The sequence below is a fragment of the Bombina bombina genome, chromosome 5 (genome assembly GCF_027579735.1).
Source record: "Bombina bombina isolate aBomBom1 chromosome 5, aBomBom1.pri, whole genome shotgun sequence".
NCBI lineage: Eukaryota > Metazoa > Chordata > Amphibia > Anura > Bombinatoridae > Bombina > Bombina bombina.
Genome location: NC_069503.1, coordinates 444,305,313 through 444,328,665, shown reverse-complemented (window position 1 = coordinate 444,328,665; position 23,353 = coordinate 444,305,313). Strand labels below are relative to the sequence as shown.

The 23,353-nt window shown below is 36.5% G+C and overlaps 1 protein-coding gene across 10 annotated transcripts in view; it reads left to right on the top strand.

Moving 5' to 3' along the window:
- IKZF1 (IKAROS family zinc finger 1) overlaps positions 1-22,568 on the top strand; it is a 193,864-nt gene extending 171,296 nt beyond the window's left edge. For 4 of the 10 annotated variants that reach the window (XM_053714312.1, XM_053714314.1, XM_053714309.1 and 1 more), the window contains 3 exons: positions 3,035-3,160; positions 7,321-7,455; positions 21,053-22,568. In XM_053714312.1, coding sequence (XP_053570287.1) covers positions 3,035-3,160; positions 7,321-7,455; positions 21,053-21,747 — 956 coding nt within the window. In that variant the 3' untranslated portion in view covers positions 21,748-22,568. The remainder of the gene's footprint in view (positions 1-3,034; positions 3,161-7,320; positions 7,456-21,052) is intronic. The other 6 variants (XM_053714315.1, XM_053714311.1, XM_053714310.1 and 3 more) reach the window with 3 other exon arrangements.
- The last annotated feature ends 785 nt before the right edge of the window (positions 22,569-23,353 follow it).

The window sequence follows — 23,353 nt, the reverse complement described above, 5'->3', positions numbered from 1 at the left end:
ATGAATTTGTAGCATGAAAATACACTGCTAGTCTGACTAATAGGGTGACCTACCCCACTACATACCTCTGTTTTCTAATATCTCATTTTACCCTCACATATCTCATTGTCTCTTTGGGGGATCTACATATATGCTGTCTTTCTCTCTTTCCTCTCTTTTTCTATTCTTGCTTCCTCTCTCTTAATTTATATCTTTCTCTGTTTCTGCCCATCTTTCGATCTCTTTCTTTCTCCCTTTCTTTTTCTCTCTTCCCCCCTCCTCTTCCCTCTTCTTCCCTATTTTCTCTTTCTTCTTCTCCCTTAATCCACTCTTTTTCGTTATCCTCATTCTTCTGATTCCCGTTCTCTACCCCTTTTCTTTCACTCAGTTTCTATTCCCATTACTTTCCCCTCTCTCTATACCTCTTAATCCCCCATATTCTTCACTTTTACCTCCTTGTTCTGCCTCTCTCCCCCCCCCCCCCCCCCCCCCCCCATTGAAATGTCTCTCTCTTTTCCTCTCTTTATTTTCCCTGTTTATCTCACTGCAAATCCATTTCTCATACTGGGCCTGATATTCAAAACCTCACCGCTCAGGCGAGATATTGTAAGAAGACTCGTTGGTGCTGTGAGGCTCTTAAAAAAATTAGCAACACACATTTTATCTTGAGAAATGTTTATGTTGCTATGTAGTGTTCTTTATGTGAAACAAAGACTCCTACATTACAATACAAGGTCTAAAAAAGAGCTCAAAGATTTCTCTCCATGCCAGTGAGGTTTTGAAAATCAGGCCCACTGCTACTTACTCTCATTTTCATTTCTCTCTGTTTCACCTTTCTCTTTCCACTTCCTCTCCTTTTTTTCCACCTTCTCTGGCCTAGGTGACATGAAATATCAGCTAACAATTACACTAATTACCACCACACTTTCCAGTCCACATAGCACAGTGGACACCAGCTGCTGTAAATTTATTGTAAATTGCAATAGGGAGCTTGTAATAACTACTATATGAGTTTTAAGGGCTGGCATAAAACTGAGGTCTACTTTGATCACAGCTAGAAAAAGCCATCTACTATTTTTTTTTTATCAATAGCATAAATAACAAGAGGAATGCTCTTACATTACCTAACAAACAAAATGCTAATTTTACACTTTGAAATTAGATTAGTATAATAAACAATAAAAGTAGTGTAAAACTATCGAGGGATAATAAGTGGGATAACATTTATTTTTCTTTCTACTGAATAACAAAACGTCAACAGTTTTGGTTTCAAAATCATCCCATAATCCAACACACATCAATGAGGCAAACAATTTCAAAGAACAGATTATTTAAACTACTTATTATTTATGATCACACATAATGCAAAGAAACATCATAAGATACACCCAATGCTTGCACAGGCTTTAAACTAATATACCAGTAAATAATACTAAAAAGCAATTGTAAATATTTTTAAAGTATCATTAAATACAGTAAAATTGTCTAATCCACAAATGCACACTAAAAAGAATATACAATAACATTTAGGGGTAGATTTAACAAAGGTTGAGCGAACATGATTCGCAGTAGTGAATCATTTCCGCTCGACCTCGCTAAATGTCGACAGCATACACTGTTGGCATTTAACATTGCACAAGTATTTCTGGTGAAATTTAATACTTTTGCAATGCCGCCCCCTGCTCACTGGCGGCCAATCAGGCACTAGCGGGGGCTGTCAATCAACCAGATAGGATCGGGATGATTTCAGTCCACCACCTAAAAGGTGACGGAGAAGTTAAGGAGCAGCGGTCTTACAACCGCTGCTTCTTAAAGGGACATGAAACCCAAAAAATTTCATTCATGATTCAGATATAGAATACAATTTTAAACAACTTTCCAGTTTACTTCTATTATTTAATTTGTTTCCTTCTCTTGTTATCCTTTCCTGAAAGTTTTATATAGGCAAGCTCAGGAGCAGCAGAGAATCTAGGTTCTAGCTGTTGATTGGTGGCTGCATGTATATATCGATTGTGATTGGCTCACCCATGTGTTCAGTTAGAAACCATTAGTGTGATGCTGCTCCTTCAACAAATGATACCAAGAGAATGAAACAGATTAGAAAATAGAAGTAAATTAGAAAATTGTTTAAAAATGTATTTTCTATCTGAATCATGAGAGAATTTTTTTTGGGTTTCATGTCCCTTTAACTTCTGTTTCAGGCGGAGCTGAAACGATGGAGCTCCGAAGCTGCGTCTGCTGATTAATAAATGGACCCCTTACTCTGAATTTCAAATTATCTGTAGATTTTTTTCGGAGAAATTTTCAGATTGCTTAATTTTCCTGCACACTGTATCATGTGACAACATCAGCCAACTACAGATTCGTATAAAAATACACTATGAACTCTTGCGCATGCTCAGTAGGAGCTGGTGTCTCAGAAAGTGTGCATAGAAAAAGACTGAAAACAAACTGATAAAGGAAGTCAATTGGAAAGTTGTTTAACATTGCATTCTCTGAATCTGAATCATGCGTAATAATAGTTTTCCATGCATATTATAGATGTAGGGGTGCAAAGTCTACTTTAAACATTTCCACTTATACGTATACTGCAAGTACCTGAATTATGCATAGAATAGTAAATAAATGATAGATTAAATATAAACAATTACAAATAAATTCTGAATACATTTTCATTATAAATACAACTATTTCTTTTCTGAATAAACCAACATTTTCAGGATTACAGAATCAAATCCCTCCCCACCAGTAGAGCTATAAGGGTTATCTTTATTAGTGACCATTATTAGGAAGTGCATAGCTGATATGGATGTATTAGTTTAAATTTAAAAAATTTCCCTCACATTTTTCATGCAATAGTTTAAATGCCACTTTGTCACACATCTGATGGAAATAATACAGTGTCCCTTTAAGTAAGCAGCTCTCAGGAAATTCAATCTCGCTGCCTTTTTTTAAAGATAGTATATTTTTCATAAAGCTATGTTTTCTCTGGAATGTATTTGTTTTTCTTTATGCAACTGCTTAGACAGAAATGTTATTTTATTTGTTCCTTCAGTGGGTAAACCTCATAAGTGTGGATACTGTGGCCGCAGCTATAAACAACGGAGTTCATTGGAGGAACATAAAGAACGTTGCCATAACTACCTACAGAGCATGGGACTGCAGAACAATCTTTACTCAGGTAAGAGACACCTGCATATTTATTTCTTTATGTAAAATGGATGGGAAAAGATGGCATGGCGCACTTGCATTTTTTAAAGAATTAATACTTTTTTTAGAGATTCCTCATGTGTGCCATAAGTTTTTCAATTTTTTACTGTTAAAATGCAAAGCTTTACCAATTTTATATCATAAAGATCCAGATTACAAGTGGAGCAATATTTAACACTCCCGCTCAAACACTCCACTAGAAGTAAGCTTTTTGCGCCCGTCAGTTTGAGCTAGTATTACAAGTTGAAAGTAAACTGTTTTCAGTCGCGTGCTTACTCGACAAGCGTAAAAAGCCAAAGCGCACTATACCGTATTCCCCCGTAGTAGTCAATGGAGCAACAAAAAAGGTGGAAAAAAACACTCTACACAAACGGCGACTCCAAGAAGCAACGTATTGCAGGTCGTAAGAGGGAATTAAACAGATATCCCTGTCATGCATGGATTGCCCTGACTGCGGTGAATCAATCCGCAGGGGAAAAAAAAGAAAGTACGGCACTGCAGGGTGTGTAAAAATATGCAAAAATGTACTTTATTTCAGCACGTTAGAAAGCGGCTATACAAGCAGATATGAGATGGCGTCCCCAGGCGGGTCCATCTGACGCATTTTGCATCCTGACACCCTATTCACTTGCAAACCTGATCACATTTTCTCAAGTGCACTAACCTTACATGAAAATATGAATATTTCACATTCCAATGTTTTTCACATAGCAGAATATGTTCTGTTTATGAATAAATACATATTTCTACATATATCTGATGGTATTCTGGTACAATATATATTTATATCTAAATATTTTATATATATATATATATATATATATATATATATATATATATATATATATATATATATATATATATATATATATACATGATTATACATAGGTATAGCCATATACAGATATATATAGGAATATCTATTTAAAAATACATAGAACATATTCTGCTATGTGCAGAACATTGGAATGTGAAATATTTATAGTAAATACACATTATAACACTTGTTTAAATATGAATTCTGCATAAAGATAGTTTTACAAGTTTTCATCTACTTGACTACAAAGGGCTACAATGCACTTATGTATATACAGTATGTCTATATATGTGTACATATGTATTTATGTGTTTATATGTCTATATATGTCTGTAAATACTTATATACACATATAAATACTGTACATATGCACACACATATAAACATATAAATACATACATATTTAGACATGTATATGTATGTATCTCAATGTTAAAGCCCTTTGTCTGTGTTTTTTTCTAACACCTGAGACCTCATAACTTTGTTTATGCAATATTTTTTTGGAATCATTTTTATTAGATGGTGTTATTATGAGTGTAACTGTATTTTGTAATGTTATTTTAGTGTGTTTTGTGACCAGAGGTCTGAGGCACACTAGCCCAATGTGCGCTAAATTAAATTGCGCTCAAGCGATCACGTTTACTTTCAACTTGCAATATAAGGGAAGCAAACATCGGCGATAAACCCCTTTTTGCTCACTCGTAGCTGTTAGCGTTCCACTTGTAATCTGGCCCAAAATGTCTGCACTCTTCACCCTCCCTATGTAGGAAATTGGTATTTGAGACCCCTCATTACTTTAACTATTTAAAAATATAACCCTTTTAAACTTTAAATGAGAAGATGATTTACAAGATTGCATAATAATATACACATTGATTAAATTCAATTGCCATTTGGCACACTCTTTTTATGTAGTAGTGGTAATATTTGCTATGCATGTGCATTCAAGGGTTTCGGATGCCTCCAAATGCGGAATGAGTCCGCTCACAGCATTTGGCAATTTTCAGAGCCAAATTTCTTCTTGTGAAAGTGCAACACAGTCGCACTTTCACAAGAAGAAGTCCGGCTCCAAAATGAGCCGAACGCCGCGAGCGGCCATTTTCTTCCACATTCAGAGGCATCCGTAACCTCCAAATGCACATGCCTAGTATTTGCATTACAATTTTGTTATGTTAAAAAATGCAACTCACATGCAATTAAAATGTTATCAGCACACATACAATGCAACAGCTATTACACAGTGTTATAAATTGCAAAAACATTTAAATCATGTCTCAACTAAAGGGACTTTTGTACTAAAGATGTTTTTTTATTATTCTTAAGAAAGAACAGTATTTAAACATGAGAATTTTGTCTTTAACCTGAAGAAATGTGAAGTCAAGGCTGATTACATTTAAATTGAAACTTGCACAGCCTTATCAGTGTATTTCCTACTATGTTTATTGAGTGATCAATACTTCCTGTTAATGCTCATTGGCTGATAGGTATGTTATGCTAATGCTCACTGGCTGAGAGGTACTTCCTACTTATGTATATTGGCTTCCTGGTGATATTCATCTTTAAATACCGTTTTTCATAACAGTATTAAAAATATTTTGAGTACAATGTTCGTTTAATTTTCCATTGCAAGCTTGCTAAATTTGCTTTCCAGTCTCACCAGTTCAGAAGCACCTAATAAAATTGATCTGATATAATAGACAAGCACTTTAGTGGCTGCTAAAAATATATGTGTTTTAATAGTTTTTTTAAAAATATTACCTATTAAAAAGGCAGTGCATTGCAGATTTTAAGCCCGCTCTATCTACCTTTATTTTTTATTTAACAGACTGCTCATTTCTACCAAAAGAGAAATTAAAATCTGTTAACAACTTTTATCCTGATTAATATGTCATATCAAATATTTACGATTAAGGGCTATATTTATCAATTTGTGAATAGACAGGAGTCACATCTTGTGAACCTGTCCACATTTTATCGCAAATTGTGGGGTGCATTTGTTCCCCATCTTGCAGTGCAACCCCATGAGCTCGCACAACCAATTGTGTGTGAGTAGGGCTTGTCAATTACCCTGATTGAATGGGTTGGGGGGATTTTTATCCACTAACTCAGAGTAGGTGGGGAGGGTTTATGAAGCAGCGCTTTAAAGCTCTCCTTTCTGTATTCACTACTTGGGATCTTCAGTTTCTTGCCTAATGAATATTAATTCTTGGGTGTGTTCTACAATCTAATATAAGTTGGTGGAATTTACTAAGCCTACTAGAGGAGGCAAAATTGAATTTGTCCTCTAACCACATCTTCTCCAGCATTAGGTAGAATACTGTTGTCCCAAAATATTACAAGTTGAATCAATTGCTGAGAGGCCAAACTCACCACAAACCCTTATTGAAGCAAATTATAATACAGTAGCCGAGCAGGAGCTAGAGATAAAAGAGCAATGAGACTAAACTCAGTTGCTGAACTCTCTCTAGTACTTTAATCAGTACCTTCAAGCAAAAGAACAATTAGATATTAGAATGCAACTGCAAATTCATTCATGTAAATATCAAAGGAAAACATACCTTTATAACAGTTTACTCTCACTATCCAGACAAAAACAAACTCGCATAGTTGGCTTTAATGCAGAGCTCTTAAAAGAAGATACATCCAAGGTAAATAGGAACTTGAGATTCAGGTAACAGAAGAAATAGTGTATTCTAATACAAAACTAACTGCAAGTCACTATTCTCTGTAAGGGAATAAGGGAATACAGAGTCATACAGTCCAGGTTAAAGCCTAACAAGGAAAAGCAGCACAAAATCATTTAACAAACCCAGAGTCTAAAACAGGCTTAAGTCAAATACCAAGTCAGTTCAAAATAAGGGGGTAATACAGAAGAGTAGTCAGGGAAAGCAAAAGTCAAACCAGAATAGCCAAACAATAAAACTGAAGGACTACAGTCTACTAGAATCAAGGCCTAATTGATCTTCTAGGCCTCCTTAAAGGTACAGTTTGCCTAACTGCAACAGGGACAGGAATCACTCTCTTAGACAAACACCTATCATGACAGAGCCCCCCGTAAAGCTCAACCTCAGGGTAGGGTAAATGCTTATGGATTTTTGAAGAAGAAAAAAGTACAGAAAATGTACCACAATTTTTTTCTTATATTTCATATCACTCACATTACACGTTGCGTAAACATTATTATGTTTGCCCCTCTCCCCCTAGAGAGGCCAAAAAAATGTCTTTAATTCTTTTAATTTATTTAACATTCCTCTTTAATGAACTCTGTTCTTTATAACCATATCTTATTTTGACTGGGTTTTATTTGGTTCTAGTAGTAAAAGAAGAAACAAACCCAAATGAAATGGCTGAAGACTTATCCAAGATGGGCTCTGAGCGGTCTCTTGTACTTGACAGACTTGCAAGTAACGTTGCCAAACGTAAGAGCTGTATGCCTCAAAAATTTGTTGGTAAGAGTTTGTAGCCCATTAACACATGCATGCGCTTTCTTTCATTTAAAGAAGATATGTAGAACCACAGTCAAGTAGATTTGTAACCATCTCTGGTTAGAGCAGTAAGTTGTGATCTCAGCTCCACTTCTTTCTTGCAACCGTTAACTTTCTGCTACCTCCTGTGCAAATGTGCAACTTTCCAATTTACTTCTATCAAATTTGCTTCTTCCTCGTAATGTCATTTGTTGAAGAGTAAACTTAGGTAGGCTTATAGTACTCAGGAATGTACATGTGTCTTTTGCACTCTATGGCTGCTGTATTTGCAACATTATTTGTAGCTATGTTGTACAATATTTGTTAAAAAAGCAACTCATGGAGTAGCAAAGCAGTGTAGAAAACTTTTTTTTTTCATCTTTCATTTAATTCTAACACGTGGCTTAACTTCTCTACGGGGCATATTTATCAAGTTCCGTATGGAGCTTGATGCCCCGTGTTTCTGAAGGCTCGCCAGAAACACAAGTTATTAAGCAGCGGTCTAAAGACCGCTGCTCCATAACCTGAACGCCTGCTCTGAGGCGGCGGACAGACATCGCCGGAAATCAACCCGATACAATATGATCGGGTTGATTGACACCCCCTGCTAGCGGCCGATTGGCCGTGAATCTGCAGGGGGCGGCATTGCACCAGCGTGTGCTGTCGATATTGCGGATTATGTCCGCTTGCACAATGTTAAATCAGCCCCTATATGTGCACTAATTGGCCATCAAGTCTAACATGACAGCATGAAAATATATCTTATTAAAGTGAATAGAAGCTAAACATATTTAACATTCTTGCTTTTCCAATTTGTTTCTCGTTTAGTATATGAACCAGGCTTTTTATCAAGCAAAACATATGCTTGAAATTCACCTTAAAAGTACAATGACCTACAGTAGGCACCCAGTGCGCTCAAAAATGTTCAGTAATCTATATGAAAAATCAGTATTTAAACATGATATTTTGTAGCAAAAACTGTGAAGGAAGAACTGTGTACGTTTAACCACTTGTGCCAATTGGAAATCGGTACTACTTCACACAGTACTTTGTACAGCGTATTGTACGCCCAACACTTTGGTGCATGCTGTGGTCATTGCTGTCAGATTAGACAGAGAGACTGCAGCTGGGGACAGAAGGAATCTGCCTTCATATAGTAAGAGAGCGCTAATTGTGCTCCCTTATTATATGAAGCCAGATTGCTGATACAGCAGTGGGAGATTTAGGAGGGAAGGAGGAAGGCGGGCTCCCTACACTACAAAAATATTTTTGAAAGGGGAGAGAGAAGGATAGGTGCCTAAATTATGGAAAAGGGTATATTAGAGGTGTAATAAATAGGTTATTAGAAGGATTGGGGGGCCTACACTAAGGTCATTTAAAGGGGGAGGTGGGATCACTACACTATAGAAAAATACAAATAAATAAATAAATAAAAAACTAACTGCATATTGGCAGACTTGTAATCAGTACCTAAGATGGTGGAAGATGATGGTGCCCAGTGGTAAGGGGAGGGAAGATAGCTGTTTGGGAGGGATCAGGGAGGTGGTAGGTGTCAGTTAGGAGGGTAATCACTGCATTACAATACATTTTACCCTTTACAGCTAACTGATAAACCCCTTCACTACTGTAAATTTTAGAAGTGTTGTGTGCAGGTTTCTAATTACCAAAATGTCTGCCATTTCTGAGCAAAGGGGATCCTAGAGAAACATTTACAATCATTTGTCACATGACTACAGTAGTGTTGTGTAAATAATTTTAGTTTTAAACCCAAAGTTTGGCGGTTAAATGGTGGCATGAAATATAAAAAAATGGGGCTAGAAAAATACACCTTGGGTTGTCTAGTTTTAAAATATATATTGTTTTTTGGGGTTTGAAAATTTGGGCAGTTCTGCTATACCACATAAGAGTTACCACATTGTATAATTTTAAACATAGCTGCAGATTAAGACCTTAAAATAGTAAAATATAAAGACAAATATATATAAATGATTAGTGATAGCTGAATCAGAGGATGCCAATGAACAACTTTTAAGATTTGTTTTGTAGTTAGAAAGCTACATTTTAAGGAATGCGATTATCTTTTTATATATTTGTGTCTGGTCGTTTAATTTTACAATAATTTCTTAAAGAGACACTGAACTAAATTTTTTTGTGATTCAGATAGAGCATGCAATTTTAAGCAACTTTCTAATTTACTCCTATTAGCAAATGTTCTTCATTCTCTTTGTATCTTTATTTAAAAATGTAAGTTTAGATGCCATCCCATTTTTGGTGAACAACCTGGGTTGTTCTTTCTGATTGGTGGATAAATTAATCCACCAATAAACAAGTGCTGTCCAGGGTCCTGGACTTTCTTTTTCAAATAAAGATAGCAAGAGAATGAAGAGAAATTGATAAAAGGAGTAAATTAGAAAGTTGCTTAAAATTGCATGCTCTATCTTTATCTCACAAAAGAAAAAAATTGAGTTCAGTATCCCTTTAATTCTGAGAATAAATAGCTAGTTGAAACTGTCATCCACCAAAAGCTATTTTTTTGCACAAAATATATATTTTGTGCAAAAAAAGGGTCTGAAATTTATGGTAGTGAAGGAGTTAATTTTAAACTAATATACAAGTATCAGTTGTGCACTTCTGCCAATGCCAATTGACTTTTAGGTTCTACATACCATTGCTCAATTAGCTTGGCAGGAAGTGTCTATCAGGTAATGAGCATCAGAAGGAAGTACCTATTAGCTGCAAATATCTATCAGCCAATGAGTATTAGTAGGAAGTACACAACTAATACACCTGTATTAGCTTTAGTATAAATTTAAAAAAGCTCTTACATAGTAGATAACATAGTAACATAGTAGATAAGGTTGAAAATAGACCGAAGTCCATCGAGTTCAACCTATACAAATCTAAAATACTTACAAAAAGCTCCAGTTAAGCTTAAATAACCCCACTAAAAGGTGACCCATTTAATACTCGCAATCATATCCATGAATTTTGTTTATATACAGAAATGTATCCAAACTATTTTTAAATGTATCTAGGGTATAGGCATTCACTACCTCCTTTGTTAATGAGTTACACAATTTTATTGCTCTTACAGTGAAAAAACGTTTCTGTTGCAGGAGATTAAATCTCCTTTCCTCCAACCTTAAATTGTGACCTCTTGTCAGAAACAATTTTCTTGGATTAAACAGAGCTTCTGCCATCTCTGAATATGGGCCTTGAATATATTTATATAAAGTAATCATGTCACCTCTCAAGCGCCTTTTTTCTTAAAAAAAACAGACCCAGTTTGGCTAGCCTCTCCTCATAGGTTCTCCAATCCCCTTATTAGCTTTGTGGCCCTTCTCTGAACTTTTTCTAGTTCTGCAATATCTTTTTTTGCGATCGGTCCCCAGAACTGCACTCCATACTCAAGGTGAGTTCTTACCAGGGCTTTATATAGTGACAGAATTATGCTTTCCTCCCTTGAATCAATGCCTCTTTTAATACAATGTTTTCATTTAAAAAAAAGTTGAACATGTTTTGAAAGTCACTTTTCATATAGATGACATAATTTTGAGTATAATGGCCTTTATTAAGTCATAAGCAAGCTGCACTGAGAATAAATATTACTTTGAACTGGACCCTAGCTGCTAGCCGAAAGGTTTCTGAGAAGAGAAAAATTGTGATGTTCAAAAATTTATTTTTATAAAGTACAATTTAGAAATTTGGCGACACTGTTATTATTCAATACGGCGGGAGGGTCAGTTAGAACACAATAGAACAGGGAGGTCAGTCTGTGAATCTGTCACTCCTTTATTATCTCAAGGAAGGGATGACTTAAGAAATGTCACATTAGAAGGTATGGAGGAAAGCACACCAAGGGGCCTATCTATCAAGCTCCGAATGGAGCTTGATGCCCCGTGTTTCTGGCGAGCCTGCAGGCTCGCCAGAAACAGCAGTTATGAAGCAGCAGTCACAAAGACCGCTGCTCCATAACCCTGTCCGTCTGCTCTGAGCAGGCGGACAGACATCACCGTAATTCAACCCGATCGAGTACGATCAGGTTGATTGACACCCCCTGCTGGCGGCCCATTGGCCGCGAGTCTGCAGGGGGCGGCATTGCACCAGCAGCTCTTGTGAGCTGCTGGTGCAATGCTGAATACGGAGAGCGTATTGCTCTCCGTATTCAGCGAGGTTTGGCGGATCTGATCCGCACTGTCAGATCAGGTCCGCCAGACTTTGTTAAATAGAGGCCCAAGTAGCAGCAGAAAGCACATGAAAATGAAATGTATGGCAACAAATGCAAGAAACATGACAGGTAACATGGGGGAACTGGAGCTCTTAGTTGCAGAAGAGGACTATGATGTTATCAGTATAACTAAAACTTGGTGGGATGATTCACATGACTAGGCAGTTAACTTAGAGGGGTATACTTTATTTAGGAAAGTTATAGTAAAAGGAATAATACAAGGGATGGAGGAATCTGCATGTATATTAAACCTAACCTTAAACCTACAATAAGGGAAGATATTTATGTTACAGGCGACAATGTAGAGACCCTGTTGGTGGAAATAAAGAGTGGGGGGAAAAATGCAAAAAAAATATTACTAGGAACATGCTACAAGCCTCCCAACATTAGTGACCTGGATGAAACTCAACTACTAATGCAAATAGGTAAGGCTGCTAATAACAGTGCTGTAATTATGGGAGATTTTAACTACCCTGATATAAACTGGGCCAATGAAACTAGTAATTCAGCTAAGGAGGATAGATTTTTAAATGTTCTCAGGGATAACTTCTTGTCACAATTAATAGAGGAGCCAACTAGCAGTAACGCTATATTGGATTTAGTGCTATCAAATAATATAGATATAATTTCAAACATAGAAGTCAAAGAACATTTGGGTAACATTGATCATAACATGGTCACATTTGAAATTTCTTTTCATAAGCAGTGTCTTAAAGGTTTAACCAAGACTTTTAATTTAAGAAAGCAAAATTCAACGATTTAAGGAAATCATTAAATAACATAAATTGGGATAAATTATTCTCTAATAAAAATACAGAGGATAAATGGATAACATTTAAAACTTTGTTAAATAAATATACATATCAACAAATACCATATGGTTATAAAAATAAAAATCCAAGCCAATGTGGCTGAATAAAAATGTGTTAAGAGAAATTAGGAAAAAACGTAGGGCATTTAAATTATTCAAAGAAAATAGTACAGACTCAACATTCCATATTTATAAGGAATGTAACAAAGCATGCAAAAAAAACAATCAAATTAGCCAAAATTGAAAATGAAAAATTAATTGCAAAGGATTCTAAGTCTAACCCTAAAAAAGTATTTAAGTACATAAATAGCAAAAAATCTAAGAAAGATTATATAGGTACATCAAAATGCGTGGAGTGTAGCATGATTAACAGTGACAGGGAGAAAGCTGAGGTACTAAACCAGTTTTTTCTTCAGTATACACAAGAGAGGAACCATTGGATGATACTTTGGAACATAATAGAACATGCCAGCCCTTACCATTAACTGGGTTTTGTATAGAGGATATCAGGAACAAATTGGATAATATTAAGGTAAATAATACTCCAGGCCCAGATGGAATACACCCAAGGGTGTTAAGGAAATTTAGCACTGTTATAGACAAACCTCTACTCTTATTTTTTCAAGACTCATTATCCTCAAAAATATAGATAAAGGGGAATCAGTTGATGTGATATACTTAGATTTTGCAAAGGCGTTTGATACAGTGCCACATGAGAGATTAATGCACAAAATTAAGGGACTGGGAATAGCTGAAAATGTTAGCTCATGGATATATAACTGGATAAAAGATAGGGAGCAACGAGTAGTAGTAAAGGGATCATACTCAGATTGGACAAAGGTAATCAGTGGAGTCCCCCAGGGATCAGTACTGGGCCCTGTTCTTTTTAATATTTTTTTAAATGACTTGGAGCAAGGATTAAATAGCGACATCTCTATTTTTGCAGATGATACTAAGTTCAGTAAGGTCATTAGGTCAGAGCAGGATGAACTTTCGTTACAAAAGGACCTTCAAAAATTAAAAGTATGGGCAGGTAAATGGAAAATGAGATTCAATACGGGAAAATCCAAGGTTCTACATTTTGGAAGTAAAAATAAGCAGGCAGCGTATTATTTAAGTGGAACAAGACTTAGCCAAACACAGGAGGAAAGGGATTTGGGGGTAGTAATAGATAACAAGCTAAAGATGGGTGCACAATGCAGGTCAGCGACTTCAAAAGCTAATAAGATACTAGCATGTATTAAAAGAGGCATTGATTCAAGGGAGGAAAGCATAATTCTGTCACTATATATAAAGCCCTGGTAAGACCTCACCTTGAGTATGGAGTGCAGTTCTGTGGACCGATCGCAAAAAAAGATATTGCAGGACTAGAAAAAGTTCAGAGAAGGGCCAAAAAGCTAATAAGAGGATTGTAGAATTTAAGCTATGAGGAGAGGCTAGCCAAACCGGATCTGTTTTTTTTAGAAAAAAGGCACTTGAGAGGTGACATGATTACTTTATATAAATATATTCAAGGCCCATATACAGAGATGGCAGAAGCTCTGTTTATTCCAAGAAATTTGTTTGTGACCAGAGGTCACAATTTAAGGATGGAGGAAAGGAGATTTAATCTCCTGCAACAAAAACGTTTTTTCTCTGTAAGAGCAATAAAATTGTACAACTCATTACCAAAGGAGGTAGTGAATGCCAATACCCTAGATACATTTAAAAATTGTTTGGATACATTTCTGTCTATATTAAATGGGTCACCTTTTAGTCGGATTATTTAAGCTTAACTGGAGCTTTTAGTAAGTATTTTAGATAGGTTGAACTCGGTGAATTTCGGTCTTTTTTCAACCTCATTTACTATGTTACTATGTATTACCAAATGCACCATCAGTGTGTATTTAATTGATACCTAATCATTAACAACAATCTTTAAAACAAAAAAGGCTTGTTGAAATCCATAAAACCACTTTGGGAATGCAAATAAACATTGAGGAAATTCCTTTTTAAAGGGACATTTTAATACAAAAAGATTATGTTTTAATTCACTTTAGCATGACAATTACATATTAGCATCCCTTGGCTAAAGCCAATAAGTGTCGCTTCTTGAAACAACAGCTGTATACCATTGGTTGTTTCACAGAGAGATTAATTCGAATAAATGTCCAAGAGTAATTAATACACATTTTTTAAACTTAAAAGGGACATGAAACCCAAAAAATTTCTTTCATGATCCAGATAGGGGATACAATTTTAAACAACTTTCTAATGTAGTTTTTATTTTGCTTCATTCTCTTGGTATTCTTTCTTGAATGAGCAGCAATGCACTAGTGTGAGCTAGCTGAGCATATCAGTAAGCCAAAGACAAGAGGCATGTATGTGCAGCCATCAATCAGCAGCTAGCTCTCCGCTCCATAACCCACCTAGGTGTGCTTTTTAACAAAGGATACCAAGAGAACAAAGCAAAATTTAAAAATAAAAGTAGACTGGAAAGTTGTTTATAATTGTATGCTCTTCTGAATTAAAGAAAGATTTTCATGTCACTTTAAAGAGGAAAACAACACAATAGTGTAATCCAATTTGTATCGCTCTTGATCTTTTACTGTAGTATGTGAATAAATGACTAAAATAAACTTGGCAAGCTTGACTTGCTTTTGCTTCTTACACATAAGTAATGTAATAAAATATTGCAACAATACCAAACAAGTCCCACGTATAAATACTGAGGCCTTTGTTTAACAGATGTGCAAGCACCAAATCCATGGTTACTTTAAGTTGGAAGTCAGTCAGCAATAAGTAATGCTATCTTCTCTGTCTGTGCTACTCAGTCTTGCCTCTTTCTTTGTTATGTGGAACTTATTGAGTGTTTTGCCACAAATAGGCAACTTTTAGAAGGATTTTAAGCATGTTGTGATTACATCAATCGAAAAGTGGCCTTTTCAGCCAGAAAAAAAGTTGAACAGGCTTCAGTCGCTAGTCCCCATAGCTAGCAAGTGGCAAAACTGCAAAAATAACATGCTTCAAAAATTAAGATAATTGTACTTTTGCTTAGAATGTACATTTAAATATATCAAATGTAGTTTAAAGAGGCAAAGGGGCCTGTTTAACAAATGTCTGTCCGACATGATCCGATCAGCGGATCATGTCCGACAGACATTGCTGAATGCGAAGAGTAATACACTCTCCCCATTCAGCATTGCACCAGCAACTCTTGTGAACTGCTGGTGCAACGCCGCCCCCTGCAGATTCGCGGCCGCCAGCAGGGGGTGTCAGTAAACCCGATCTTATTCAATGGGGTTAATTTCTTGCGATCTCTGTCCTCCTCCTCAGAGCAGGCGGACAGGTTATGGAGCAGCGGTTTTTAGACCACTGCTTCATAACTGGTGTTTCTGGCGAGTCTGAAGGCTCGCCAGAAACACGGCCCTTCAAGCTCCATACGGAGCTTGATAAATGGGCCCCAAAATGTTAGATTTAGTCTGAATTACTTTGCTGTACTGTAAATTCTACACTGTTTGGGATTCAGGGAACTGTTTTGGAAGTTAACCTGTTGATTGCACATAGAAATATTTTTCTATATGTGTTACGCTACATTATTGTCTGACTGCTTGCATATTTTTATGAAAGACCTGAAAGCCTTTTACAATTTATATTTAAACTATTTAGAAATTCAAGCATAAATGTAATACTACACTTTTATTTTTGCATCTCTGGCCATTTATAGGAAATTACTCAAAAGAACAAGTTTTAAAAAATAAAAAATATAAATTCTGAAGAGAGGATGAAAACATTGATAACTTTAAGCTAGATGTGCATAAAGTACGACCCAACATTCACAGTTCTGCAGATTGCTTGAGATTAATATTGTACTTAAAGGGACATGATTCAGATATATCATATAATTTGAAACAACTTTCTAAATTACATCTATTATCAACTTTGATTTGTTCTTTCTCGGCTAGATTACGAGTTGTGCGTTAGGCTGAAAAAGCAGCGTTAACAGGTCCTAACGCTGCTTTTTTCCTACCGCTGCTATTACGAGTCTTTCAGGTTTAGGGGCACCGCACACTTCTTTGGCCTTACCGCCAAACGACTTACGTAAACTTTGTAAAGTCTTTTTTCTATGGGACTTCCATAGCGCTGATATTACGAGTCTGTCCTGGGAGGCAAAAAAGTGAGCCGTACACCCTCTACCTCCAAGATCTGTAACGCATTTTAAAGTCAGTAGTTAAGAGTTTTATGGTACAACGCCGTAGCATAAAACTCATAACTAAAGTGCTAAAAAGTACACTAACACCCATAAACTACCTATTAACCCCTAAACCGAGGCCCTCCCGCATCGCAAACACTAAAATAAAATTATTAACCCCTAATCTGCCGCCCCCAACTTCGCCGCCACTATACTAAATGTATTAACCCCTAAACCTAAGTCTAACACTTACACCCCCTAACTTAAATATAATTACAATAAATCATAATAAAAATTTATATTATTACCTAAATAATTCCTATTTAAAACTAAATACTTACCTATAAAATAAAACCTATGCTAGCTACAATATAACTAATAGTTACATTGTAGCTATCTTAGGGTTTAGTTTTATTTTACAGGCAAGTTTGTATTTATTTTAACTTGGTACAATAGTTATTAAATAGTTATTAACTATTTAATAACTACCTAGCTAAAATAAATACAAAAGTACCTGTAAAATAAAACCTAACCTAAGTTACAATAACACCTAACCTAACCCTACAATTAAATAAATTTACTAAATTAAAAACAATTAAATAAATTAAATTAAATTAAATTAGCTAAAGTACAAAAAAAACAAAACACTAAATTACAGAAAATAATAAACAAATTACAAGATATTTAAACTAATTACACCTAATCTAATAGCCCTATCAAAATAAAAAAGCCCCCCAAAATAAAAAAAACCCTAGCCTAAACTATCAATAGCCCTTAAAAGGGCCTTTTGCTGGGCATTGCCGCAAAGTAATCAGCTCTTTTACCTGTAAAAAAAAAAATACAAACAACCCCCCAACAGTAAAACCCACCACCCACATAACCAACCTCAAAAAATAAAATACTATCTAAAAAAACCTAAGCTCCGCATTGTCCTGAAAAGGGCATTTGGATGGGCATTGCCCTTAAAAGAGCAGTTAGCTCTTTTGCGGCCCAAACCCTAATCTAAAAAATAAAACCCACCCAATACACCATTAAAAAACCTAACACTAACCCCCTGAAGATCGACTTACTGTTCTGAAGACCGGACATCCATCCTCAAGGAAGCGGCAGAAGTCTTCATCCAACCAGGCTGAAGTCCTCAATGAAGCCGGGAGAAGTCTTCATCCAAGCCGGGCGAAGTGGTTCTCCAGACGGGCAGAAGTCTTCATCCAGACGGCATCTTCTATCTTCATCCATCCGATGTTGAGCAGCTCCATCTTCAAGACATCCAACGCGGAGCATCCTCTTCATCCGGAGTCTTCTTACTGAATGACAGTTCCTTTAAGTGACGTCATCCAAGATGGTGTCCCTTAGATTCCGATTGGCTGATAGAATTCTATCAGCCAATCAGAACTAAGGTAGAAAAAATCCTATTCGCTGATGCAATCAGCCAATAGGATTGAAGTTCAATCCTATTGACTGATCCAGTCAGCGAATAGGATTGAGCTCTTATTCTATTGGCTGATTGGAACAGCCAATAGAATGCAAGCTCAATCCTATTGGCTGATTGCATCAGCCAATAGGATTTTTTCTACCTTAATTCCAATTGGCTGATAGAATTCTTTCAGCCAATCAGAATCTAAGGGACGCCATCTTGGATGACGTCGCTTAAAGGAACCGTCATTCAGTAAGAAGACTCCGGATGAAGAGGATGCTCCGCGTCGGATGTCTTGAAGATGGAGCCGCTCCACGTCGGATGGATGAAGATAGAATATGCCGTCTGGATAAAGACTTCTGCCCGTCTGGAGGACCACTTCGCCCGGCTTGGATAAAGGCTTCTCCCGGCTTCGTTGAGGACTTCGGCCCGGTTGGATGAAGACTTCTGCTGCTTCCTTGAGGATGGATGTCGGATCTTCAGAACAGTAAGTCGATCTTCAGGGGGTTAGTGTTAGGGTTTTTTAAGGGTGTATTGGGTGGGTTTTATTTTTTAGATTACGGTTTGGGCTGCAAAAGAGCTAACTGCCCTTTTAAGAGCTTAGGTTTTTTTAGATAGTATTTTATTTTTGGTGGTTGGTTGTGTGGGTGGTGGGTTTTACTGTTGGGGGAGGGGGTTGTATTTTTTTGTACAGGTAAAAGAGCTGATTACTTTGGGGCAATGCCCTGCAAAAGGTGCTTTTAAGGGCTATTGATAGTTTAGTTTAGGCTAGGGTTTTTTTTATTTTGGGGGGGCTTTTTTTTGATAGGGCTATTAGATTAGGTGTAATTAGTTTAAATATCTTGTAATTTGTTTATTATTTTCTGTAATTTAGTGGGGGGGGGGGTTGTACTTTATCTAATTTAATTTAATTTATTTAATTGTTTTTAATTTATTTAATTGTAGGGTAAGGTTAGGTATTATTGTAACTTAGGTTAGGTTTTATTTTACAGGTACTTTTGTATTTATTTTAGCTAGGTAGTTATTAAATAGTTAATAACTATTTAATAACTATTGTACCTAGTTAAAATAAACACAAACTTGCCTGTAAAATAAAAATAAACCCTAAGCTAGCTACAATGTAACTATTAGTTATATTGTAGCTAGCATAGGGTTTATTTTACAGGTAAGTATTTAGTTTTAAATAGGAATAATTTAGGTAATAATATTAATTTTTATTTAGATTTATTGTAATTATATTTAAGTTAGGGGGTGTTAGGGTTAGGGTTAGACTTAGGTTTAGGGGTTAATACATTTAGTATAGTGGCAACGACGTTGGGGGTGGAAGATTAGGGGTTAATAAATGTAGGTAGGTGGCGGCGATGTTAAGGACGGCATATTAGGGGTTAATAATATTTAACTAATGTTTGCGAGGCGGGAGTGCGGCGGTTTAGGGGTTAATATGTTTATTATAGTGGCGGCGACATTGGGGGCGGCAGATTAGGGGTTAATAAGTGTAGGTAAATTGCGGCGACATTGGGGGCGGCAGATTAGGGGTTAATCAATATAATGTAGGTGTCGGCGATGTTGGGGGCAGCAGATTAGGGGTTAAAACGAAAAATTAGGGGTTTTATAGATTAGGGGTTAATACATATAATGTAGGTGGCGGTGTCCGGAGCGGCAGATTAGGGGTTAATAAGTATAATGTAGGTGTCGGCGATGTCGGGGGCGGCAGATTAGGGGTTAATAAGTATAAGATTAGGGGTGTTTAGACTCAGGGTTCATGTTAGGGTGTTAGGTGTAAACATACATTTTATTTCCCCATAGGAATCAATGGGGCTGCGTTACTGAGTTTTACGCTGCTTTTTTGCAGGTGTTAGACTTTTTCTCAGCTGGCTCTCCCTGTTGATTCCTATGGGGAAATCGTGCACGGGCACGTTACACCAGCTCACCGCTGACTTAAGCAGCGCTGGTATTGGAGTGCGGTAAGGAGCACAATTTTGCTCAACGCTCACTTCTTGCCTTTAAACGCTGGTTTTGTAAAAACCTGTAATACCAGCGCTGTAGGTAAGTGAGCGGTGAGAGAAAACTGCTCGTTAGCACCGCATAGCCTCTAACGCAAAATTCGTAATGTAGCCGTCTGTGTCCTTTGCTGAAAAGAATATCTAGATAGGCTAAGGTCAAAATAAGTACTCCGCAGCACCATAGAATCCCAAATATGTCCTTTATTGAAGCATACAAACGGTCTTTTGACATATGTTTTTAGCTGGAGGGTGCCAGCTTATCCTACATGCACCTGGCCTGGCAAGGTACATTTCCCGCTTGCTGGTCTAACTCTGGACTGTAGATAGGCTAAGGAGCTGGGAGCTAGCTGCTGATTGGGGACTACAATTAAAGGATACAAACAGAACAAAGCAAACTTTATAATAAATGTAAATTGAAAAGTTGTTTAAAATTGTATACTCTATCTGATTCAAGAATGAAAAGTTTATGGGTTTCATGTCCCTTTTACCACATGAATACGTCTGTATTGTGCAGGGCCCATGAGCACAAGTTTTTTCTGGCTTGTCTAGCTGAGGTTATTGAACTTTTAAACCTGTGTATAGCCTCATTCAGAAATCCATAATTGACTATGTGCTTATGAGTTTGGTAGGTATTTATACCTTACATTAGATATATGAATTTATGCTTATAGCAAAGCTTGTATTAATATACTGTATAGGGGACAATCTAGTTGTGTCTTTCAAATAAAAGGCATTTTCATTTTTATTGCTCACGCTTTCTAACCATTACTATATTTTAACATGCAATTATTTTGCTTAAATAATCTACGTAGGAATGTGCAGTTCAAAGTTGATGCAGAATAACATTTTCTAAGAGTTACATTCTCTACATTCACAGCCTTCATTTAATATATGTAATGAGAACGTTAATAAAATAAAATCTTTTCCCCTAAATTTGTAATAATTTTTCCCATAGGTGATAAGAGATTGTCTGAAATACCTTATGATGGAAATGCTAACTATGAGAAGGAGAGTGACATGATGCAAACACATGTAATTGACCAAGCAATCAATAATGCCATTCAATTTTTGGGAGCAGAATCCTTGCGTCCTTTGGTCCAGACTCCACCCGGTGGCCCGGAAGGTGTACCAGCTATGTATGCCCTTCACAAGCCTCCTGCAGACATTTCTTCTCATAACAATCAAAATGCCCATGAGAGTGCAGTGGAGAACCTACTGCTACTCTCACAGGTGAAATCCATATCTTCTGAAAGGGAAGTCTCCCCAAGCAACAGTTGTCAAGATTCAACGGACACTGAAAGTAACAATGAGGAACGGGGTGGGCTTATTTACCTGACCAATCACATGAATCCTCATCCCAGAAATGGGCTGTCTATGAAAGAGCACAGGCCCTTTGAAATGCTAAGAGCTTCCAGTGACAATTCTCAGGATGCTTTTAAAGTGATTAGTGGCAGTGGGGAACCAATTAAAGTTCACAAGTGTGAGCATTGCCGAGTCCTCTTCCTGGATCATGTCATGTATACCATCCACATGGGCTGCCATGGCTTCCGTGACCCATTTGAGTGTAACATGTGCGGATACCAAAGCCAGGACAGATATGAGTTTTCTTCACACATAACTAGAGGGGAACACCGCTTCAACATGAGTTAAATATTTTTGGACAAATCAGGCTCGATTACCAATAACTCTGGAGATTCAAGAAAGCAAGAAAAGCACAAATACATTGGACAGCAAAATACCTGTCTCTGAATCTTCATTATTCTTTCACTTAAGAGGATCAAAATTAAAATACAGGCTACAGTAGCCCTTTGACTTATTTGTTTGTTTTTGTTTTATGAGAGCATGCTTTTTTATTAGATTTTTATTGTTACTAGATGGTTCCACATTTTGGAACATCATGGTATTTTGGAAACCTTTTGGAGAGCTTTTGTATTTAACTTATTGAAAGCTTTAACCATTGTTAACTTTTAGCTCTATGACACAGTACCACTTTAAATAAAATTGTATGGGAATGATAAAAGCTATGATAGTGCATTTCAAGCAGTAATATTTACACTTGTATGTAATAATGATGGTCACAGAAGCATTGGAGTACAACCCCAATGTTTGATTTCTTTTTGTATATAGTAATTTGTGTTTAATGCTATTTTTAAATTAAACTTTAACTAAACTTCAGAGCACAACTCAAAAGCAGTTCAATCTGTTGTATGCGATCCAAAAAAGGGTACTGTCTCTTTTTTATATTTCTGTTATAATATCTTGGGTGTTATCAAGTGGTAATACAACCAGGGTCTGTTGTAAAATCAGTTTGAGCCCCCTACATCATTTAACATTTAGGGCCCAATGATCAAAACTTATTCATCTTGGAAGGAAATTATAGCGCAGACTTCACAGGGGGCTGAACTCTCTGAATTCTGTATAAGAATCTGTTTGCAGCATATACAAATTAAACTGAAATGTTTTAACTACAATTTAGCTTGCATTTGCCTCTAGTTTAGAGCACATTACTTTACGGGTGTATTGTAATTATGAGCATTCTTCACTTGCATAAAGCTAGCAAGATAAATCAGTGAGACTTGCAGGTATAAAATGATTACAGAATATCATGAGAATTGTGAGAGAGATTCAGACACACTGGGAACTCCAACCCAGGAAACATGCTTGTACCTTCCACTTTCTTTATTTTGCATAGAACAAATACAAAGTTCAATGTAATTTGTAAAAGATTAACAGAAATATACAAAGTATAATCCTAATTTGGAAAACCTTAAGTCTAAAGGAATATAAAATACAATACACAAAGTGTAAATGTAACAAAACTCTCATGTCATACAGTGCTATATTGCACTTGTCTCTCCTTAACACCCAGAAATGTAGAGAATGCCCCTTGGAGAAGTATAGTAAGATATCTGCTTATCTGAACGGAGAGCTTTAGATCATCTAGCCCTGAATCCATTGTAATTTATCCAAAATCATGTCAGTTGAGACAAGACATCATAAAGGAATACAAGAATTTTTTTTCCAAACCTACACAAACTATTACCTACAACAGTGGTGGCACACCTATAGCATGATAGCCCAACTTGCCACTTAAAATATTTTTTTCTGGCATCCCACCCCTGTTCCCCTAGGCTGTATCTAGGAAACTATAAGTCCCAGCAAGTTGCAGCTTAGATGGGATAAACCAATACCTGACAACAAAGCAGATATTGTGAGACAGACAATTTAAAGTGTACATACTGACACCAACAGAGGG